The following is a 21,572-nucleotide window of genomic DNA, read 5'->3' on the forward strand; positions in this document are numbered from 1 at the left end:
ATTAAATAAACTTCAAACTAAATGAAAGATGATCAAATCTGGTGGAAATATTTAAAAGAGCCTTTTTTTTTTGGTTGCCCTACCTCAAAGCAGCATGAGCTGAATACAAAGGTTGTAATGTTGTCCCAAAGTTTAATAAACAGTAAAACATTGCAAAATGTCAGAGAAATAAATAAAGCAAACAGCAGCTACACGTCAGGGTAAAATTTTATAAATCCCACCGTACTGTAGGCTATACCGGTCTAAATGTTTTCATTTTGGTCTATTTATAGATGTCATATAAAGTATAACTTATAACAGAGCCAAGATCTCTGTATGACTTTAGTAAACTTCTGAATTGAATTTAAAAAAGTGTAAACCAACAGTGCTGCACGTCCAGCTAGCTAGTTAGCGTCACTAACGTCACTTATTCATCTGTATTGTTTAACGAAAATGTATGTTTTAATGCCCCTTGGGTTAGTTATTTAAAAGTAAGTTGAAACCCAATACTCACATTTATTAGTGATTCCTCCGCTTGCTGCTGCTTTTAAATCCACTCTGCTGGGGAGACCGGACTCCCATTTCATTTGAAAAAAACTCACTCGTCCCCACCGCGCATTGCAACCTGGGATATGGTAGACCGCGAAGGATACATCAGATGTATCCTTAAAATCCGGGAAAAGAAGGCCGCATTCGGAGGAGTCTCACCTTTTTTTCTTTTTTAATTGAGACAGCCTTCTTTCGGCGGAAGCGATTTTTAGAGATGTGGGTACGGAAGAAAAAAAGAGAGAGGGTTTTGTTTTCTGACACTTTGTGAGTTCCCTGACACACCGAGTATCAGGACTTCGACACAAACTGATGAACCCAAATGCACGACCCAGAGGCAAGGGCCCTTTCTAATTTCTCTAACTGCCCTCCTCGACTCCTATCCTCGAGACTTAGTCCCGCCCACAGGAGATGCGAGCGGAGGAGCCGAAGAGGGGAGCCGAGGAGAGAGGAGGGGAAGCAGCAGGCGGTTAGAGAAATGAGAACTCCTCTCCTCTGAGCGGTCATTTTAAAGAGACGTCCATTAATGATGACAGGAGGCACAGCAGCCCTCTGTCTGATGGACAGATGTGTTCATGACGACTTACTTATTTACTTTTAATTCATTCACAGTGCGGTATAATCAGTGGCGTTTTCTCCTGGAGGCCAAGGGAAGCCAGGCTTCCCCTGTTTTTTCAGATTGTAGTTATAATTTTAATAAATAAATAAAAACACTTCGTTTAGTTTCTGAAATTCTTTGTTGTGTGCATGGGCGCGGGAAGGGGGGTGCTGAGGGCGCTGCAGCACCCCCTAGCGGCAGGCAGGGGGTGCGGAGCTCCCCTGTCTGAATTATTATTTGACGGTTATTGCTACTCCCGCTGTGCATAATCTGTGTAATATGTAGCCAATAAATTCCACATTGTTGGTAAAATGATATTTTGGCCTGCCCCGAATGTTTTTTCTGTAGCCCCGGACAATTCTACCTCAATAATATAATACATTAACCGTGCTTTACGTGAACCTCATCAAGACACTAGAAAGGACGGCAGGACTGTAATTTCCCGTGTTCAGTGAATGCAACAGAGGCAAGACACCAGACCAATCAGAGAGTTGGATGGAAATAAAAGTGTGCTTGTGTCATTCAAGCTCGCGGCTCTGTGTGTGTGCGGAAATAGCGCATTTAGTGTGTGTGAGAGAGGGGGAGAGAGAGAGGGACCGGTGCCAGCAGCAGGGACCGTGTTGTTAGCATCTGGTTAGCTAGCTGCACTAACGGACATACGGAGCTGTTTGTTCCACAACAAGCTGGAGGAGAGCTCTCCTCTCAGACTGAGAGGCTCAGGTGAGCTAAAGAACTCTCTGAGTGTTTAGATAGTTAACTTTAGTCTAAGTTATCTCAGTGGGTCTCAAACGGTTTGGTCAAAAATTATTCAAAAGATTATTTCCGCGGCACACCTTCATATGATCATTATAGTTATAAAAAAAATAAGAGAATAAAGGAAAAACAATTATGAAATACTATATGGCAGTAAAACAAGAATACAGTTTGAAAGGGGAGTGATTTGTAAAATATCCATAAAGAAAAAGAACATCTGCTTACAGTTGTGTTATCCATAGATCTCTTAATGTTGCTCTCAAAGTGCATCAGATTGATGCTTTTAACTTCAATATTTAAAAAAAATCTTCCCGGGGGAGCATCCCCCCGGACCCCCCTAGAGGAGGTGAGGTCCGCTCCCCACTCGTAAAAAATAGCACTTTACCCCTGCCAATATGCCATGAGCTGATTATCGAGCCTTCATTGTAACAGTCGCGGGTTTACTGTGTGTTTGCGTCTGGGGAGTTTTTTTGTGCGTGCTCTATAGTTCCCGTAATAGTGTTCACTGGAGTCCAGCACCTCAGCACCCCCACTCAAAATACCTTCCCGCGCCTCTGGTTGTGTGTTGCTGCCGGCCCGTCTCTCCCCCATTCTCATTGAGTATTTTACAAATAGTGAAACAGCGCCCCTCTAGATGTTATGGTGAAACAGTATATTGCACTCTCTGTTGCGAGAGGAGGCCAGCCGAAATTTGCTTCCCTTGGTGAAAAAAAATTGAGGGATTGACCAATCAGATGAGGCTCACGTCATGCCCCTGCCAACCTGCTATTGGTCAGGGCCATGCCAAGGGAAGCCAGAGGCGGCTGGCTTCCCTTGCCTCACAATCCAATCAAATCGCATCAACTTAGTGGTGCAGTGACGCGTCCCAAAAAGTGGAAGTAAGCTGCGCTCGGTTTCCCTCGACAAAATAGCAATGGGATTTCTCCATAGGATTTTGGAAAATAGCTCAAAATAAGGTCAGTGGAAAACGAACCTGTTAGATAAATGCACGTTTTGTTCAGTCGGATAATATCCACATGTCTACCCTACTTTTATAATTTTCAAATCATAAATCTAATCGATAGAAGATAGATAGCGTCACTGCACCACTCTCACCGCCGTTAGAAAGTAGCAAGCAACTGAAGCAAGTGCAATTATGGAGGGTGGAGATTTTGAGTATTTAATCAAAAATAATTGTACTAAACTTCCGCTGCAGCAGCAACAACAAATAAAATCTGATGACAGGCCAATGCCCAAACTGGAGCTGTGTACAGCGAGGAACAAAGGAGCGAACCGGACGTAAAACGTTAAAGGTCTCCTGATTTAGTTTGTGAATGAATGCTTATTAGAGTTTCGGCTGGAGAGTGCGTCCTGCATTTGTATGATACAAATTTGTGTAAAATGATACCGGGCGCTGTAATCACTCATCTGGTTACGTTATTACATTGACCACCACACCCCCCCCCCCCCAGTAGTCGAGTTGAGGGGGGATGGGGGGGGATGGCATCCCCCTTAGGTATTAAAATGGTCAAAACCATCCCCCTTATGAAACGGCCATCCCCCCTTCCCATCCCCTGTTATTTTATCAATTAATGTGGAAATATTGCCAATGTTTAATTTTCAACATTCTACATTTTATATGTGCACGTCACGTGCCCCTCGTCCACATTATTTTAGCCGCTAAAATACTTTTGACGAGGGGCTCGTGCACATATCACGATCACGAAATTGATGTCAAGTCAGTCAGCGTCAACGATAGCAGCGCAGCCTGTGCAAGCATCATGGCCAGTAAGCGACAAGGACAGCTTGACCTGAGGGACTACTTCGGCTTTAAGAGGACAAAAAGTACCACTGAAGGTAAGTCAAGAATACTTTTGATATGTCACCAAATGTGTAATCTCTGGACAGAGACGATAACAACAGAGTTATAGTTTGGGAGCTTACGTTTTTTTTCTTGTTAACTAGCCTAACGCCAGGCAGCTAGTACTAGCTGCTATAGTAACCAACGTCAGGTTAGATCAGGGGTGTCAAACGTACGGCCCGCGGGCCGGATCAGGCCCGTGAACAAGTTTAATCCGGCCCGCGAGATGATTTTGGAAAGTATAAAAAATAAAAAGAGCTGCAATTTTTCAATGAAAGAAACTGCTGTTCTAAATGTGTCCACTGGGTGTCGCAATAGCAATTATGTGAAGCGAGCAAACTATGTATAACGGGGCTGAGGAAGTAATCCTGTGTTTACAGTCTATCGTGCTTGGCTTCCTCACTCCCCAAAATGTCGCTATCCCGCTCTCTTATATTCACAAAGTTAATGTCAGATTTGATTTCTTTTTCACATGGAATATCTCGCAGGGTTTCCCACAGCTCTTTACTGCTTAGGCGACCGCATAAGCAACACACTTAACTAGCCTAGACATGTTCAGTCGGGGAAAAAAATTAAATGTAATTTAGGATGAGGCAGAGCAAGCTAGTGTACAAGCAGAGACGACAGGGGCAGAAGAACACAGAGAAGAACAGGTGTCGTTGACGGTTCCTGAAACAGCCGGTGAAGTTCAGTTAAGGATGGTAGATAGTCCAAGTTTGGGATTCTTCAGTATGAAAACTGGTTCCGAAAGAACCCATTTGAATTAAGGTTCCTGGAGGATCTTTAGGCTGATTTTGTGTATCAATTCGATGATCATGTATCCACTAGTGATTTAAGCACTTTGTTTGATAAGCTTTCCATTCATTTTAGTGAGATCATATAATATAAATTAAGTGTAAAAATTGCACCTTTAGTCACTGTGAGCGACCAAAATGTATTACTTAAAAAGCTTTAAATGTGATGCATGCCTCCGAATCGTGTGATAGCGGCTTCTGGTGGTTGAATGTCATCGCTCTTATTTTATATGAAAAAAAAAACACAACTTGACAGTAGGCCTACTTCACTGTCTGCTCATTCTAACAAAACCATAATGCCGTTGTTTTCTTCATATAGAGGATAATCATGGCGAGGAAGCAGGAAGGAGAGCAGAGGAGACTAGAGCTGGAGAAGGAACAGGTTTGATATTTCTAAATAGACACTTTTCTTTTTCGAAGAGGGGGAAATGTAGCTAATCCTACCAAGGGGGGGTTTTAACAGATTTTATGTTTTTGTGGTAGAAAAAAGAAGAGAGGAGGAGGCAGAAGCAGAGGAGCCTAGAGCTGCAGAAGGAACAGGTTTGATCATTCTAAATAGACACTTTTCTTTTTCGAAGAGGGGAAATGTATCTTACCAAGTGGGGTTTTAACATAGATTTTATGTTTTTGTGGTAGAAAAAAGAAGAGAGGAAGAGGCAGAAGCAGGGCGAGATAGTGTCGATGATTCTGACCAAAATAACCAGGGAGATAATGAGCAAGATATCCCTGAATGCTGGACATCTACCAAGTTCAGGGAGAAAAAAAAGTATTATCCATGGCTAATATGTCAAAGCAAAAAACTTGGCTGCCTAACCTGCCAGAAAAGGAAAGTGGTTGGGCCAAGTACAGGTGGGAGCAGCCAGTTGCATATTGCTCAGGAGTGGTCCAACGTTAAGGTTACAGCCTATGGTACAAACCGAGCAGCACAGCTGCAGTCTCTTCGTAAGAAAATACACAAGCATAAAATGTCAGACTATCACCAAGCAGCTGAGAAAACCATGGAAAAAGCAAAAGAAAAGACATTGGAAACATTGACTTCTGAAATGCAAAGGGATCACTTCTTAACTACTGATAGGGTATTTCGTACTGTTTACAAGATTGTGAAATCTGGAAGGCCTTTCACAGATCTACCGTCCGATATTGATCTGCAAGTCTTGAATGGACTAGACATGGGAAGAACTTTACATTCAGACTATTCCTGTGCAACAATCAGCCAACACATAGCAAATGAAATGCGAAAGAGAGTAGTTGGAAAGGTCCTTCAAAGTGGAACAAAACTTTCTGTTATGATAGATGAAGCTACAACTGACAGTAAAAAATCAGTATTGATCATTCATATTAGAGCGAGCTTAGGGATGAGTGAAGAGCCCCTAACATTCTTCTTGGATCTAGTTGAGCTTTCTGCTACCAATGCAGGTGAAATCTATCAAGCTCTAATGAAAAATCTGTCACATCATGGCTTCTCTGAAGCTATTCTGAGTGAACGCTTTGTTTGCTTTGCATCAGATGGAGCTTCTGTAATGCTTGGAAGTAAAGCAGGTGTTGCAACCAAAATCGTAGAAAAGTTTCCAAACGTAATGGTGTGGCACTGCATGAACCACCGTCTTGAGCTGAGTGTTGGAGATGCTGTTGAAGAAACTGTAGGGATGAATGACTTCCAGTTTTTCTTTGACAAAGTGTACAGTCTCTATCATGCATCGGCCAAAAACCGCCGTGAGCTCACTGAATGTTGTGAGGAACTTGCTTTACAGTGTCTGAACATAGGGAGAATTCTCAGCACTAGATGGGTGGCATCCAGTTACAGGACCATTACAGCTGTATGGCAGCAGTACCCTGCAATCCACAAGCACTTTTCCAATGCCTCAGTTGATCCTAAAAGAAGTTCAACAGAGAAATGCATGTTCAGTGGTTTAATAGATCGCCTTTCTAATGTCACCTTTGTGCACAATCTTGGAATCATGTATGATGCTTTAGAAGAGTTGTCTGAATTCTCTCTCTCTCTTCAAGACAGAAACATGACGCTCCCCAAGGCTGTAGCAATACTCAGTCGGCAGGTCCAGCGGAGTGCGATTTTTTTAATTCTTGGAAACTGGTGCAGACTTTCCATCGTAGGGGCAGAATTAAAATAAGACATTACCTCTGTTTCCACAGACATGGGCGCATCAGTTGTGATAACGGGCTGTAAGTCAAAGGCAAAAAAATCCTCCTCGCTGGAGGCAACAGCAGCAGGTTGAGGGACATCGGGCATGAGGGCTGCAGGCTCTTGTGTTGTTAGGGAACGACACTCTGACATGAGGAGTATCTTGATATGGTCTCTTCTGGCTTCTTCTTTTACCCAACGCAGCTTAAACTTAGGCAGTGAGACAGCGGCAAGCAGTGCTTCCTTGGAGTCAATTATTGCGGCAAATCGAGTTTTGATTGCTCCCACAATAACTTCAGACAGCCCAGTGGTCATTGCTGATAGGCCAGTTTTCATTGCTAAGATTTTTCCCATGAGAACTTCTAGTGTTGGTTGAAGCGTTCCATAAAAACAAGTGTCCTCACCCTGTAAGATAGCCAGTGCAACTGTGAAAGGCTTCATAATGGAACAGTATTACTTGAGAAATTGGTATTCCCTGTCGTTCATACATTTCATTTGAAATTGTGTGCAGATATTATTGATGTCAGTGAGGGGAATTTCTGTGATCCGAGAATAGGCTTCAAAGTATGAGTTCCACCTTGTTACTGTGGGAACAATCAATTTTCTACCACTGACTTCTTCCAGGAACTCTGATGCGACTGTGGAGCGGCTGGCCTTCGTCCACAACGCTGAACATTTGGCTGTAGCACTACGATACACAGCTCTAGATTCTACGTTAGATGACAGCCATTTATCAACCTCATTGTTCGCAATTAGATTAAGTGTATGGGCTGCGCATCTATGATGGGGAGGCAGTACACATAGCCCGTCCTGGGCATTATCATCTTTGGCGGCGGCAAGCACACTGTGAAGGTCTGTAAAGTCTGCCTCACCATCGCCATCCACCTCATCTTCCTCCTCATCGGACTCCACTTGCCGCTGCTGATGCTCCTTGAACGCCTTCACAAAGTTACTCCCGTTGTCCGTCACACATGCAGTCACTTTATCGTTGGTAAGTCCATATTGAGAGAAAATGTCCTCCAGCTCTGTTGCTATTGCGTCGTACGTGTGTCGACCCCTAAATCTTCTACAAGCGATCGCAGCCTTCTTTCGTTTCAAGGTATCTGCATCGATCCAATGCACAGTCACCCCCAAGAAACTTTTGTTGTTAGCACTCCATATGTCTGCCGTTGTTGACACATAATCCTGGGCATCGATAGTTTTCCTCAGCTCCTTTTCCATGATAGCATATTCTTTATCCAACTCTTTGGCAAATGTCTTTCTATCTGGCAACACTTGCTGAAAATTAAGAAGATAGAGATATTAAAGTCATGCTAGATAATAAACTAATGCTCCATTTATAACTGGGCTAAATAATATTTAAATGCCGGTAATATTACTGTAATGATAGGTGCTTATGTATAGGCAATGCATCTTTTTACCACCAGGCAGCAGTATAACATTTAAGCTAACCATGTACAAAGCGAGTGGAATAAGATGCGAGTCCAAACACACACACACACACACACACACACACACACACACACACACACACACACACACAATAACAACATTACAATTACGTCGCTGGTCGCTAACATGGTAGTACAGCCTCGGTATGGCCCAGTAATCTACTGTATTCAAAACTCTCTATTGCAACGTTAGCTTACCTTGTCATTGGTGGTGTTGACAGGGATTTTGCTGACAAGTTTTCTAAATGCCGGCGACTCCACAGTTGACAGAGATTGCATGTCTTCCACAACATACTCTGCCACGAGTCTCTTAACTTCTCGGGGTTCCAGAATCATAGAAGACCGAGAGAATGTTAACTTGTGTTGCTTCGGCGTGCCTGCACTCACGTCTTCTGTATATTTTCTTTTCTCCGAGCCGGCAGATCTCTCGACTAACTTAGTGTTAGCGTGGCACCGGTCCAGGTGTTTCTTTAAGTTGCTAGTGCTATTTCTTGATGTAGACAATTCCTTTGCTGCCGACGAACATAGATTGCACTTGACTATTATGTTTTTATCTTTTTCTCTAATGAACTGATAATAATGTGAGAACACCCATCGCTCAAAAGTTCCTCCCGCCATCTTAACCTTATAGTAAACAATGCATCAGGTTTATTAATCTACCCGCACATTTTTTCTCTGGTGTCGGAATGTCTCGCGATATTTGTAAATTCTTAAAAAACAAAACACCATTTAATTTCGGGTTAAAATGTGTTGTGTAACTGCGTTACTGATAATTGTAACGGGTAATATATTACCCAAATTTCATTAGTAATGCGTTACATTACTTCATTACAGCAAAAAGTAATATATATTACTGTAACTCCGTTACTTTTGTAACGCGTTACACCCAACACTGATTATTTCACAGTAAAGCAATGTACTCAAAATCATCTTAGCACAACCATGATAGACTATGTATATAAAGAGCACAACTCATTACTGTAAAATTTGAATTGTGCACCATTGCACATGTGCAGAATAGACTATTCTAACCGGCGTGTGTCCTGGCAACCCTGTCTCCTAAAAATTACGTTCCCACAGAACTAAACTGCATTCTCAATTACGTTTAGCGAGAAATGTATTTTTGCAACGATTCCAGGGATGCCTGACTTGATTTTTTAGCACCAGGGAAAGTGGAAAAAGTGCCCCAAATCAGCGTCTTAATTTACCCAGGGCCTAGTGCTTGGCTTTCGGCATGAACATTCAGGAAGTTCCCCTTAGCATTTTAGTATCTCAACTTTGGAGAGGACATCCGAGAGGAGTTGGGGGACAAACAACACATCAAATCACATCTCCACATCAAGCCGAAGCTAACTAGAATACTCTTGACTGCCTAGCATGCGGGGAAATTGGCGTGCTCTATCACCACAAGAGCGAGAGTGAAAGCGGCTTAACGGAAGGCTTTTTCCCGTTTTAAGCCGTAACGTTTGACATTCGGAGCAGCATAGTGATGAATCTGCATGTACTCTTCGAGACGATTCCAACGACACCAAGCTCAAAGCTGTCGGACCTTCCTTTGTGCTGTCTAGAGTATTGAGAGCCATGAAAACATGACCTTTAACCTTAGTTTGCGACCTGGTTGAAGGTCACAGCGGCCCCAAATTTTGCAAGCGGGTTCCACACAAGTTAAGCAACATACTCTCAAAGTCTCGGAGCGCCAAGCACCTTTTTTCATTTTTTTTCAATTTTCTCTCCCTCCCTCACCAAAGGGTGTCCAATCCTTAGCTCTAGACAGGATTTTGTGAGAGTTTGACATTAGATTGAAAAAAGAATTCTGGGTGGGTTACGGTTCCCATATTTCAGATACCTTATCTGGACCGTATTTAGAGTCCCCTGGTGAAAAAATTATCTTTCCAGCCCTTTCCAAAGTCAGGTTATTAAAGATTAAAGATTATTCAACAAAACATTTAAATAACGTGCTTTAACCACTAGGTGTCCCTATTTACCAATTGGATCAAATATATAAGTCAGCCGAATTAGTGTTGAGAAAGTTGAAGATCACGTGACATACACGCCAGAAAAAACGTCATTTCCGGGTATTTGTCAACCGTAGGTGTCACGCTTGAAGGGACGAAACGGAACGTCATCGCTCGAACGGCCAATCATATCGCGCTTTGAGGAACCCAAAGCCTCCTGACAGAGATGCCTCGATCCTTTCGAAAATTCGCACGGAGGCAACAGTCAAGGTCAACATCTGTGAGTTTCTCCAAGGCGGTTACCATCGGTAAACAGCAAGTAAGTACTGCCCATAATGTGGAGTAGTGGTGGATATTATGTGCTTTCGATTGCAAACGCCAATGGAGTAGTGCCGTTTTGGTTTGTACATGGTAGCGAATAGATAGCTAGCGTTAGCTAGTAACATTAGCTTGATAACAGCCTGTCCACCTTCAAGCAGGTGGCCTTAACGTTAGCCTAGCTAGTGCTAGCCAGCGCAGTATATGGCTATGGTAGATGGCTCTGGTGCTAGCCAGCTAGACTTGCCACCCGTTCCTTGAAATACGTATTTGTTACGTAATTGGGAATTAAATGTTGCGTTCCGTATTGAACCAATACGGAACGCGGTTTGTCCCGTATTTTCACAATCTGTCCCATGCACGTCTGTCACACACACACGTGAACACTGAACTAACAATAATGAACAAAATAAAGGACAGGAAATATTAAAAACAGCAAAATATGTTGGCGGGAGGTGCGCAAGACCTTCCACGGACTCTCCTCTCTGCTTTGCCTCTGTGCCAAATCCTGTCTGTCTGCCTGTCAGCCCGGCCCGGCCCCTTTGCGCTGCCTGTCGTCGTTACGCTCGCTACGTTACGTCATTACGCCGCTCTGTCGCGGCGTGATTTTTAAAAACAAATGCAAGATGTCTTCAGATACGCCACCTCGTCCTCAAAAGAGGAAACACCGACAACAGAAATACAGACGAGAATGGGAAGAGGCAAACCAGTGGCTTGATAGGGTCCCTGAAGATGACTACAAGGCAAATTGCAAAGCATGTCGCAGAACATTTTCAGTGTCGCACGGTGGGCTGTCTGATGTCAAACAGCACGCAGCCGGGGATCTCCACTCAAGAAATATCAGAACACAAAGGAGCCAAGCACCAGTGTCACAGTTCTTCATAGCTGAAACATCTCCTGAGATTGATTCGGTATGATATGGGACCAGGGGTGGGTAGAGACTCTACCCACCCCTGGTCCCATATCATACCGATATGATTTTAAAGTCTATTAAATAAACGTGTATTTAATATGATCAATATAGAATGAAATGTAACCATAAAGAACATCTCTGATTCAGAATCAGAACTCTTATGTTGTTATGCTAATGCTGCTCATTTGAAATTATTCCTAATAGATTAACAGCAAATAAATACTGTGAATAAATAGGCCTACTGTGAATAAATACGATTGATTGATTGATTGATAAATAAAATAAATAGTGACAACAATATGAAAGTAATAATCTGACATCATCCCATTCCCCCCTCTAGATTACTGCAGCTGAGGTGACACAGGTATACCACACAGTAAAACATAACCTCAGCTACAACAGTGCTGACTGTGGACACAAGCTCAATCAAAAGACTCTATCTGATTCCAAAATGGTGAAGAAGATGACTTTGGGGAGAACAAAGCAAGAGGCACTGGTGAAAGACGTCCTGGCCCCGAAGGCAGTGGGTGATGTTCTCAAGATCTTAACATCACCACCCCTCCCATTCTCCATACAGACCGATGCTTCCAATAAAGGGAACAGGAAGATGTTTCCCCTTGCTGTCCAGTACTTCACTCCAGAGTCTGGTGTCACCAACAAAATGCTGGACTTCATAGAGAATCCAGATGAGTCAGCTGCTGGGATTGTAGCTCTCCTGGAACAATCCCTTGAGAAATGTGGCTTGTCAATGGATCAAGTGACTGCATTCAGTGCTGACAACACAAATGTCAATTATGGTATTCACAACTCTGTTTTCACCAACCTGAAGAGAACACAAAACGATCTGCTGCGAGGAAACTGCCATGCCCACATAGTGCACAACACAGTGAAGCACGCCCTTGACAAGCTTACTGTAGATGTGGAGAATGTTGTGCTGAAGGTCTATGGCCACTCCTCCATTTCAGCAAAAAGAAGAGAGTCACTCAAAGAATTTTGTGAGTTTTGTGACGTTGAATTCCAAGAGATCCTACGACATGTGACAACCAGGTGGCTCTCCCTCAATCCAGCCATCCATCGGCTGATGCAGACCTGGACTGCACTGAAGTGGTACTTCATCAGTCTAGGAGACGAGTGTCCCAAGCAAGTGCAAGCTTTGTTAAAGCTCAACAGAGACTCAACTGTGGAAGATGAAGACATTGTGGAGATTTACCTTCTTTTCTGCAACAATATACTCTCCCTCTTTGAGGAAGTAGTAAAGAGCCTGGAGAGCAATAGAACCACCTGTGTTGAGTTGTATTCCATCATGGATGAATTCAGGCAAAAGCTCATACAGAGACGAGACGACCAGTTCTATGGGTACCTAACAAGGCAAAAGCTGCAGCGCCTCCTCCCTCATGACGCACACATGGCAAGGGCCGAATTCACTGCATTCCTCAATACAGCCATTTCATATGTTGAGAAATGGTTCGACTTCTCCGAAGAGAACTGGCTCTTCTCACTGCAGCCTCTCTTACTCCAACATGGCAACCTGACCTTTAATCAAATTGAGAAGGTGGCTACCAAACTCAACCTCATCAATAAATTGAAGATGAATGAGCTTTACGATGAGTGCACCACAGCCAATACAATCCTGAGGAGGCTCAGAGAAGAATATTCTGATGCATGGAAGTCCAAGGGTGTGGCTGTGAGGTGGATGGCTGTGTTTAAAGAAGTGGATGTGCCCAACATGCTCTCCATCATGAGACACATCCTGAGCATCCCAGCATCCACTGGATACGTGGAAAGGATCTTCTCCAGAATGACCAACAAGTGGAGTGACTGCAGGAGCAGGTGCTCAGTGGAGCTCATCAGGAGTGAGCTCCTCATTACTCTGAACTTTGAGCAGACCTGTCCAGAGTTCCACACCACAGCTCTGAAAGACAAGGAGCTGCTCAGTGCTGCAAGAAGTAACAAGAAGTACTCCTGGAAGAAGAAGTGAGGAAGAGAGGGGACTGTTTAAACCTGTTCTAACAAAAAAAAGGACATAAAGGAGTTGAGGGAAGCTATGCACTTTATTTTTTATCTGTTTATTAGTTTTATGTTATGCACTTTCTTTAGGCGTATCTTGACTCCACTGGTGGCTCCCAGTTATGAAGCAGAGGGTATGCGGCCAGGTTCAGACTTGGCTCAGGGAGTAATGTTATCAATCTTTTCATTTGTCATTTTGTTCAATCAGATAATCATAACAGGTTCACAAAAGTGTTTCATTTTAAGATGATTCGTAAAAGAGTCCTCAGGCAGGCTTTGTTACAGCTGTTACAGCACTTTATATGCATATAATACAGACTAGCATATGCTCAAGTTCAGCCTAGGTCAGTCTAATCACCCGTAACAAGTTTACAAGTGTGTTTCATTTCATTGTTTTCTGCCTTAAGTTTAATTGTTCCCAAATGTTACACTTAAAGCACATTCTATTGTAGCTTATTTAATTTAGGTGCTGTTCTGTTTCAGTTAACGTGCCCTATGCAGGCAGGCTTTGTTTAATTTACTATGGCTATGCTCAGGTTCAAATGTTACACTTAAAGCACATTCTATTGTAGCTTATTTAATTTAGGTGCTGTTCTCAGGTTCAGGCTAGTTCAGCCTATGCACAGTATGTATTTAAACATACAAGTTTACAAGTTCATTGCTAATAAAGCACTTTAAACTAAGTATGACTACAGTAAATGCTTTCTTGACTACCCCTTCCTTACTGACCACCAAGTGACCCCAGGGCCCAGAGGCTATTATGGTATGTGAAATCATGTCAATTATTTAAATCAAAGCATTTTGGTTCATATAAAAAATAGATATATTTCTATGCATTTCAGGAGTTTCGGACACCCGCGCGGCGTGAGGGGTGTTCCTTATTTCTATTTCTGAAAGGTGGCAACCCTATAGCCAGCCAACTGTTGCTGACTGTTCCATTTGTTGGCAGAAGGCTTATGCTGTATTCGAATGAAAGAGCGAACAATGAATACTTTAACAGGTAAGACTGGCATAATTGCCATTTGTATAAGCTAGTTAGCTTAGCATTGCTGCTAAGTTTGTATTCTGAAGCCATGGTCTAACTAACTTACTAGTAGGTTAGCTGATGCTAGCTAGCTAATGAATGTTTCTTGTGCTAGGTGGTTGGTGGTTTCATGACATTGTCTAATCAAATTAGGCCTAATCTAAATCGGTGTCAAAGTTGGTAATGTTAGTTGCTCTTATAATGTTCTTAATGAATTTGTCACGGACCCTATTGCACATTCGTGTCACCACGTGTCATAGGGCTGCAACAAACGACTAATTTGATAATCGATTAATCTATCGATTAATGAAACGATTAATCGATTATTCGGATCGTTAAGGTTTTAACTGTACTACTACTTATATCAATACTGCTTATCGATCCGGTCCTTTTAACGATAGTATTAACTGTTCTTTTGACAAGAAATAAGGTAAACTAACTAAACAAATTGTGAACAAAACTAACATTGCTTTTTATTTAAATTAAATGCATAATATTTCACATCAAAAGAAACAACAATGTTTTAACAAATCATATTAAATAATATGATGACAGAACTGTAAACAGAATAGCTGAAACTTTAACAAAATAACTCAGTTACCTCTAATCATTAACCTATGTTTTTATAACTGAGTTAACTCTGTGTTGCTGCTAGCATACATAACACCTGACGTGGAAACGTTACTCGTGGACGGGGCTACAGAGCTACTAGAAAGACAGTCGAACCCGGTGCATTCCTCCGTCTGAATGTGGTGCACTTTTGCTAAATGTTTAGACAAATTGCTCGTTTTACCGCCTTTATATGATAAACTGTTATTGCACTTTTGGTAACGAGCATTGTCCACATCGAGACGGCTAAAGTTTAACCACACCTCGGAGCGCGTTCTCTCCGCCATCTCCTGCGTGTGTGTGTAAACTGCCCCGCCCCCTCGCAAGCAGGCGGGGGAGAGATCTCTCGTCTGAATTGGGAAGATCCAAAATACATTATAGACGCATTTTGTAGTCATATTGCATATTAGAAACTGAGTTGGCGACACTAAGACTGCGATATAATGTTTATGTAGCAATAATACATATGACATATGTTTTAAATCTCTCCTGTACCGATAAAAAAGAGCGATAACGTTGGAGCTTAACGGGTTGTAGAACACATGTGATGACGTCACCAACGAATCGACGACTGAATTAGTTGCCAACTAATTTGGTAATTGATTTTAATCGATTAAGTCGATTAGTTGTTACACCCCTAGTGTCTTGGCTTTCAGAATATTAAACTTGTGCTCTCTCCTGACAGACTGAGAGGCTGATAACCTCAGCTCAGTGACGTAAAGGCACACCTTTTATATCATCATTATAGTTTAAAAAAAATAAGAGACTAAATGAAAAACAGGTATAAAATAATATATGACATTAACACAACAGTTGTTAAAAATAACAAGAATACAGTTTGAAAGGGGAGTGATTTGTAAGATATCCATAAAGAAAAATGAAATCTGTTTACAGTTCTGTTTCATATGGGTGTTGAGAGATGTATCCATAGATCTCTTAATGTTGCTCTGAGACACATAGTTCAACATTTTATGACTGAGCATGCTGCTCTCAAAACATGCTCAGACATAAAAAGTTTAACTCTTTTTTAGCCTCATTGTAGCCTGTGGCTTACTTAGAGTTTAAGCCTCGCCAAGCAAGCAAAGTTTCAATCACTCAATACTTTCATCAACACTACTCTGGATGATAAAGGATTACCAAACTCTCTCTCCCTCTTCACAATGTTTACAGGTTCGCAATGTTTATAGGTTTGAAATGTTTATAGGTTATTGCAATGCGTAATGTTATTTCTCTGAAAACACAAACATTTTTTATCTTATTTTATTTCTATACTATTCTAGCCTAAATTAGCTTCTACTTTTACCTGCATTTTGTACACTGTCCTGTTTTGCACTTTTCCTGTCTTGTCCCTGCACCCTGTCCAATGTTGTCTTTATGTCAGTACCTACCAGCAACACATTTCTAGTATGTTGTAAAACTACATGGCGAATAAACGGATATTGTATCTTGTATCTTCCTCTAGGCCTACTGATTGCCTGCCTGGTGTTGACCGACGCGACGAGGTGTATTGCCTAAATCCTAAATCCAATCCACGGATTGCTTCCTAGTTGGAGGTAGGCATAGTATGCAACACAGACCGTAGTTTATAGACTGTGCATAACTGCAGTCCCCAGCTCCAGTGCTTCCCTCCATGAAGTACTGAAGCTCAGACATTTGTTACCTGTGCAGCACACCTGAGATTAATCACTTCATCCAATACTGTTTGACAGTACATTTATGTGAGCTTACCTCTCTTGCTTCCCTGTGGTGTTTTTTTACTGCCTCTATTCCAGATTTGACATCCTCATGATCCTGGTGTGCGTGCGCCTCGAGGAAATTGCTACTGACTGTTCGAGTGTTGTTGCAGCTAAGGTAGTTAACATTTCGATATGATTGTGTGACTGCGGTCTCGTCTAAATGGGATGCTCAACTACCTGACTGAATGGCTACACCTTTACAACATGCTCATGTTCATAATCTGCATACAAACTGAAAAATTCCTTTTTTTGGTTGCCTTTGTAATTTCTCCTTTCTCTGGTCTCCTTTTTTCTAGGTCATCAGAGAGGCCAACCATCCTCTTCAGTGTCAGGCAGCCAGGCTAACCATCCTCTTCAGTGTCAGGCAGCCAGGCTAACCGTCCTGTTCATTGTCAGGCAGATTGAATTATGTTTGGGTAGGTAACTAGTTACCACGCACAACAATGTTCCACTGTAAATATATTGGATGTCAGCATGTGTCTGAGAAGGTGCATAACTTTGTTCAGCACACAAAGCTGCACAGTAATGCCCCCAATTTTCACTATCAGTGTGGGGTGCCTGACTGCTCACGGAGGTACAGAAAACACACAGCACTGAAATCGCATATATATAGGCTGCATAAGTACTACCTGCAAGCTGCTCGGCCTATACCGCCTGACATATCAGCTCTACCACCTGATACATCCTTGAAATGTATGCTTGAGGCTTGTGCATTTAAGTGTGACACTTTAGCCTCTCTTATTAAGCATTTGAAGACACACGTAAGGGGAGGAATGGAAACTAGATGCCCATTTAGAGGTTGTGATTGCAGGTTCACAAACGTGATGACTTTTGCTTCACATATTAACAGGAAATATGGGCGTGCAGAGGATTCAGTTTTAGATGACTTGGTACTAGACAAGTCTATTACTACAGAGTCATTGCCAGAACCCATTCAGTCATCTTCAGAAGCTGCTGGTGAACATGATGATGAACATGATGATGAACCAGAAGTGCCATTAGTTGTGGACGAAATCCTTTTTTTACATAACCTTACACTTTTGTATTTGAAATTGCAATCTAAGCTACTCTTACAGGCAAGCACCATACAAACCATTATTGATGGCTTTCAAAGTGCTCATGAACTTGGTCTGTCTCATTCACTTAACATTCTGAGTGAGAAATTGAAGAAACTTGGAATCCCTAAGGCCACTATAAGCAGCATCATCGATGAACTGAACAGAGAGGATCTACTCACACTCTATAACAGGGGAAGACTCAGTACAGATGTAAAGAGGAAGGCTACTTTTAAAGAGTGTTTCAACTATGTTCATCCCGTGCCTTTGCTCTTGGGCAATGATGAAAATGACAAAGAATGCTTTGCTCAGTATGTACCTATACATGAGACATTGGTGACACTGTTCAAAAATGAGTCTCTACAAGAGCAGTATATCATGACACGTTTGCAGCCATCTACTGATGCTGTCTATCAGGATGTCAAGGATGGAGAAGGATTTAAAAGTAATCCAATGTTGAAAGCTGACCCTTCCTCACTTGGTTTGATACTGTACCAAGATGCCTTTGAGGTTGTGAACCCACTGGGCTCAGGGGAAAAAAAGCACAAGGTTTTAGCTGTTTACCTAACCCTGACTGACATCTTGCCTCACAATAGATCTTCTATAGAGCAGATGCAACAAACATGTATTTGTATGTCTGTACACAGAGGAAGGGATGGGTGGGGCAGAGAGAGCAGAACCTCTGATGGTGAGGACCTACGTCATCCTGCGGAGGTACCTCAACAGAATGCCTGCTCCAGCGATGTTGTAGGTCAAAGAGGAATGGCCTTTTCTCTTTTCTCCGAGAGGGATTTTCTCCCACTTTGGCCTCCTGACGGACGTCAACATACTTCAGAAGCTCCAAGAGGCCCTGGGTCAGAGAGGACAGACCATCCTGCATTTCTGCCAGAAACTGGACAACCCGAAGATCAGGGAAGTTCTGGCCAGCTATGATCCAGAGGGTTCGGAGAAGGCTGCCTGCATCCTCCAGCTCCTTATGGTCTACTTTAAGGAGCCTACGGAGAAACTGATGCTCGAAGTTGATGTAAGTTTTTTTAAATGTATTTAAAATGCTAAACGAGTGATTACATTAGGGGCGACTGAAGCTCAGTTGGTAGAGCTGGTCTTTCATCGACCGCAGGGTTGGTGGTTCGAATCCTGGCTCTGACTGTCCGCATGTCGGAAGTATCCTTGAGCAAGACACTTAACCCCCAAGTTGCTCCAAATGGGCCGAGCTGATCTGTGTTGAGCTGTAGTGCGCGGATTAGCTGTTGCCTTAGCATCACCCAGGCGGGGGCTACACATTGGTTTGCGGACGTCCATTTGTAAGCGCTTTGGGTGTCTTGAAAAGCGCTATATAAATGCAAGTAATTATTATTATTAGACCATTAATTATGTTCTGATTTACCTCTGACCAATGAACGATCTTCATCCTTGCATAATGTTAAATCTATGCTATTGTGTGTTACTTTGTTACAGACCTGTGCCACTGCTGCTGATGTAGTGAATACTGCAGCACTCCCAAGCACCCCCTGCTTGATCATTCAAGGTAATGCAATGTTCAGGGATGGGATTTTTCCTGTTTATACAGGATTTCCTGCTTTTCTGACCTGAATGGCTAGACTTCACTGCTGCTTTTATTCTTGTTATATAATTTCTCTTAGGACATCCCTGTTCTGCTCCACCATCGATGAGGATAGGATACTGAATGGTTACTCTAAAGAGCTTAAGTGTTCCTTTGCATCGAGGGGAGAATCTGACTGAAGGCCTTCCATCTCTCCTGCACTCCATTCAAGTCCAGTCTGTGAAACGACACTTACGATACTCTGACGCCACATGTTTCAGCGATTCGCGTTAGTTAAAATCTCTAGCCTGTTTAAATGATTCAGGGGTCTGACGAGTTGACATGTTCCCGTTCCAGCTGGGCTCGTAACCATCTACCCATAGAGGAATGAGGTTACACCGTCAAGCCATAAAGGCAGAGGGAGGAGGGCTAGGGAGTTGCTTTGTCGTTCAGCCAGATTCTCCTATCTGCACAGGGACCTTTGATGCTTTTACAGTGACTGTTAAGTAGCCTACCTCACTGATGGTGGAGTAGAAAAGTGCTGTCCACCTGAAGTGGAGGGTTCTGTGTAATGTCCTTGCATGCTCTGTACTGTATATTTTCCTGCTTTTTGGTCCTTGGCCAATCATGAATGTTACTCGGATCTGGTATTGACATCTCTAGCTCAAGTATTATTTTTGTTTTGATTGATTCTAGGAATGTACCTATCCACAATAACGCATGACGGGGTATCTGTTCATTTCAGGTGACACAATGAAGCCTTCTGGGAGGATGCTATCCATCGAGGGACAAGTGGTAATGGGCCCACACCCATTTTTTTTGCATGGGGTAGCTGCTTTATTCAGCAGCTACTATGTCTTCAACCTTGAATATCCAGTTGGATCATGCACACTGGAGTTCATCCAAAGGTATTGTAACACTCAAACACCTGATCAATGTCATCAGTAAGACTTATCATGCAAAGTTGTGTTTCACTATCTGGCTATTAAGTCCATGCCTTTCTACAGAGGCCATAAAGTAGATTAAATGCTTTGAGTATGCAGCCTGTAACCAACTATGCGAATTGGGACCACAACATCACTTGATGTTGCTGGGCTATCTTGTTAAAAGATTTGACATAATGGTTTAATTCACATTATAGTATGGCTTCAAAATTCGGATAAGTAAGTAAACCTTATGTTAGAGGTACCTGAGGCACTCTGCTAGGCTACAAATAATGTTATTGTGAGAGGATGATCCAACAGGTTTGGATTAGTAACAGTCGGTGTGGGAAAAGACACAGGTGAACACCTTGATAAATGCTGCCTGCAATACATGAGTCTAATTAAAACTGAAACTTATCTTTGCTTATTAACAGGTGCTTCTTTGGCATCAACCCGGAGAAAGGCTCCAAGGCAAAGAAGCGAAGCTCCATTAACCCTCACGTGAGCACCCTTCACCGGAAGCTGATAGACTTAAAATGGTCTACATAGACTGCATGGTGTGCGGGGACAAGTCCAGTGGGAAGCATTACGGTCAGTTCACCTGCGAGGGATTATTTGTTTAAAGGATCCGTTAAGGGTTCATCTGTTTTTTTATGGATAGTTTAGGTGAACTAGTTCATGTTCCTGTTTGTTTACTCTGTTGTTTATTTTGTCAATAAATATGCCAGTGGGCTTCCATTGATTTGACCTCATTTGTGCGTTTGGTGTTGTTTTTACTTGTACAATAAGATTACGTGCATTTTTGTAGTGCAGCTTCAGTACTTCCAGGAGGAAGCTCACACTTTGGTTTCCTGTTAAACTTGGACAGGAAACCATTGTATGAGCTTCCTCCAGAAAGTACTGGAGTTGGGGATTACAGTTATGCACATGTATCATTGTAAATTCACAGTAAATTACTGGCTACTCCTGCATTACTTTCAAAGTACACATTGTAAATTCACAGTAAATTACTGGCTACTCCTGCATTACTTTCACAGTACACATTGTAAATTCACAGTAAATGACTGGCTACTCCTGCATTACTTTCACAGTACACATTGTAAATTCACAGTAAATTACTGGCTACTCCTGCATTACTTTCACAATAGAAATGTAAAAGTACAGGCCCTTGTTGTAATGCATGTACAACGAAATGATGTAATTCCCCAGTAACATACTGTAATAGCACAATCATTGAAGCTGTGAAGTTACAGTATACAGTTGTACCTTTACAACAATGCTGTCACGATTCTCATGTTATGTCACGTTTATAGTTTTGTAGGTTTGGGTGTTTTTGCTGTTTTCCATGTCATGTTTTCCTTTGGGTTATTGTCTGGTCCTTTTCCCTG

The 21,572-nt window shown here is 42.3% G+C and overlaps 3 protein-coding genes across 9 annotated transcripts; 2 read left to right on the forward strand and 1 right to left on the reverse strand.

The window, feature by feature from the left end:
• The first annotated feature begins 1,271 nt into the window (after window positions 1-1,271).
• Window positions 1,272-20,926, forward strand: LOC307014661 (uncharacterized protein). Of its 6 annotated transcripts, none has more exons than XM_079642722.1 (10): window positions 1,272-1,843; window positions 14,137-14,294; window positions 16,390-16,480; window positions 16,700-16,778; window positions 16,960-17,079; window positions 18,366-18,406; window positions 18,554-18,742; window positions 19,177-19,246; window positions 20,007-20,169; window positions 20,619-20,926. In XM_079642722.1, the coding sequence occupies exons 6-10, from the start codon at window positions 18,374-18,376 to the stop codon at window positions 20,731-20,733; spliced, it is 570 nt and encodes a 189-aa protein (XP_079498848.1). In that variant the 5' UTR covers window positions 1,272-1,843; window positions 14,137-14,294; window positions 16,390-16,480; window positions 16,700-16,778; window positions 16,960-17,079; window positions 18,366-18,373; the 3' UTR covers window positions 20,734-20,926. The 6 variants fall into 6 exon arrangements, with proteins under 6 accessions (XP_079498848.1, XP_079498849.1, XP_079498851.1 ...); XM_079642723.1 differs by having other exon boundaries at window positions 16,960-17,054; XM_079642725.1 differs by lacking the exon at window positions 14,137-14,294.
• Window positions 2,787-13,977, forward strand: LOC307014659 (uncharacterized protein). Of its 2 annotated transcripts, XM_079642720.1 has the most exons (3): window positions 2,787-4,892; window positions 4,994-5,050; window positions 11,628-13,977. In XM_079642720.1, exons 1-3 carry the CDS (start codon window positions 4,839-4,841, stop codon window positions 13,263-13,265), a joined length of 1,749 nt encoding a protein of 582 aa, XP_079498846.1. In that variant the 5' UTR covers window positions 2,787-4,838; the 3' UTR covers window positions 13,266-13,977. The 2 variants fall into 2 exon arrangements, with proteins under 2 accessions (XP_079498846.1, XP_079498845.1); XM_079642719.1 differs by lacking the exons at window positions 2,787-4,892; window positions 4,994-5,050 and adding an exon at window positions 10,448-11,285.
• LOC307014660 (uncharacterized protein) lies at window positions 7,088-8,923 on the reverse strand. The gene is made up of 2 exons (XM_079642721.1): window positions 8,300-8,923; window positions 7,088-7,928 (listed from the first exon to the last, which is right to left on the reverse strand). The coding sequence occupies exons 1-2, from the start codon at window positions 8,717-8,719 to the stop codon at window positions 7,104-7,106; spliced, it is 1,245 nt and encodes a 414-aa protein (XP_079498847.1). The 5' UTR covers window positions 8,720-8,923; the 3' UTR covers window positions 7,088-7,103.
• Window positions 20,927-21,572: the final 646 nt, after the last annotated feature.

Source organism: Notothenia rossii (genome assembly GCF_949606895.1).
Source record: "Notothenia rossii genome assembly, chromosome: 8".
NCBI lineage: Eukaryota > Metazoa > Chordata > Actinopteri > Perciformes > Nototheniidae > Notothenia > Notothenia rossii.

What these genes read in the sequence shown, in the direction of transcription:
- LOC307014660 (XM_079642721.1), bottom strand. Translation starts at nt 8,719, where the DNA reads ATGGCGGGAGGAACTTTTGAGCGATGGGTGTTCTCACATTATTATCAG. An exon ending in TCAACACCACCAATGACAAG is followed by an intron (nt 7,929 to 8,299) that starts GTAAGCTAACGT and finishes CTTAATTTTCAG; the next exon opens with CAAGTGTTGCCAGATAGAAA.
- LOC307014661 (XM_079642722.1), top strand. Translation starts at nt 18,374, where the DNA reads ATGGGTGGGGCAGAGAGAGCAGAACCTCTGATG. An exon ending in CCCCTGCTTGATCATTCAAG is followed by an intron (nt 19,247 to 20,006) that starts GTAATGCAATGT and finishes TGTTCATTTCAG; the next exon opens with GTGACACAATGAAGCCTTCT. An exon ending in ACACTGGAGTTCATCCAAAG is followed by an intron (nt 20,170 to 20,618) that starts GTATTGTAACAC and finishes GCTTATTAACAG; the next exon opens with GTGCTTCTTTGGCATCAACC.
- LOC307014659 (XM_079642719.1), top strand. Translation starts at nt 11,001, where the DNA reads ATGTCTTCAGATACGCCACCTCGTCCTCAAAAGAGGAAACACCGACAA. An exon ending in CATCTCCTGAGATTGATTCG is followed by an intron (nt 11,286 to 11,627) that starts GTATGATATGGG and finishes TCCCCCCTCTAG; the next exon opens with ATTACTGCAGCTGAGGTGAC.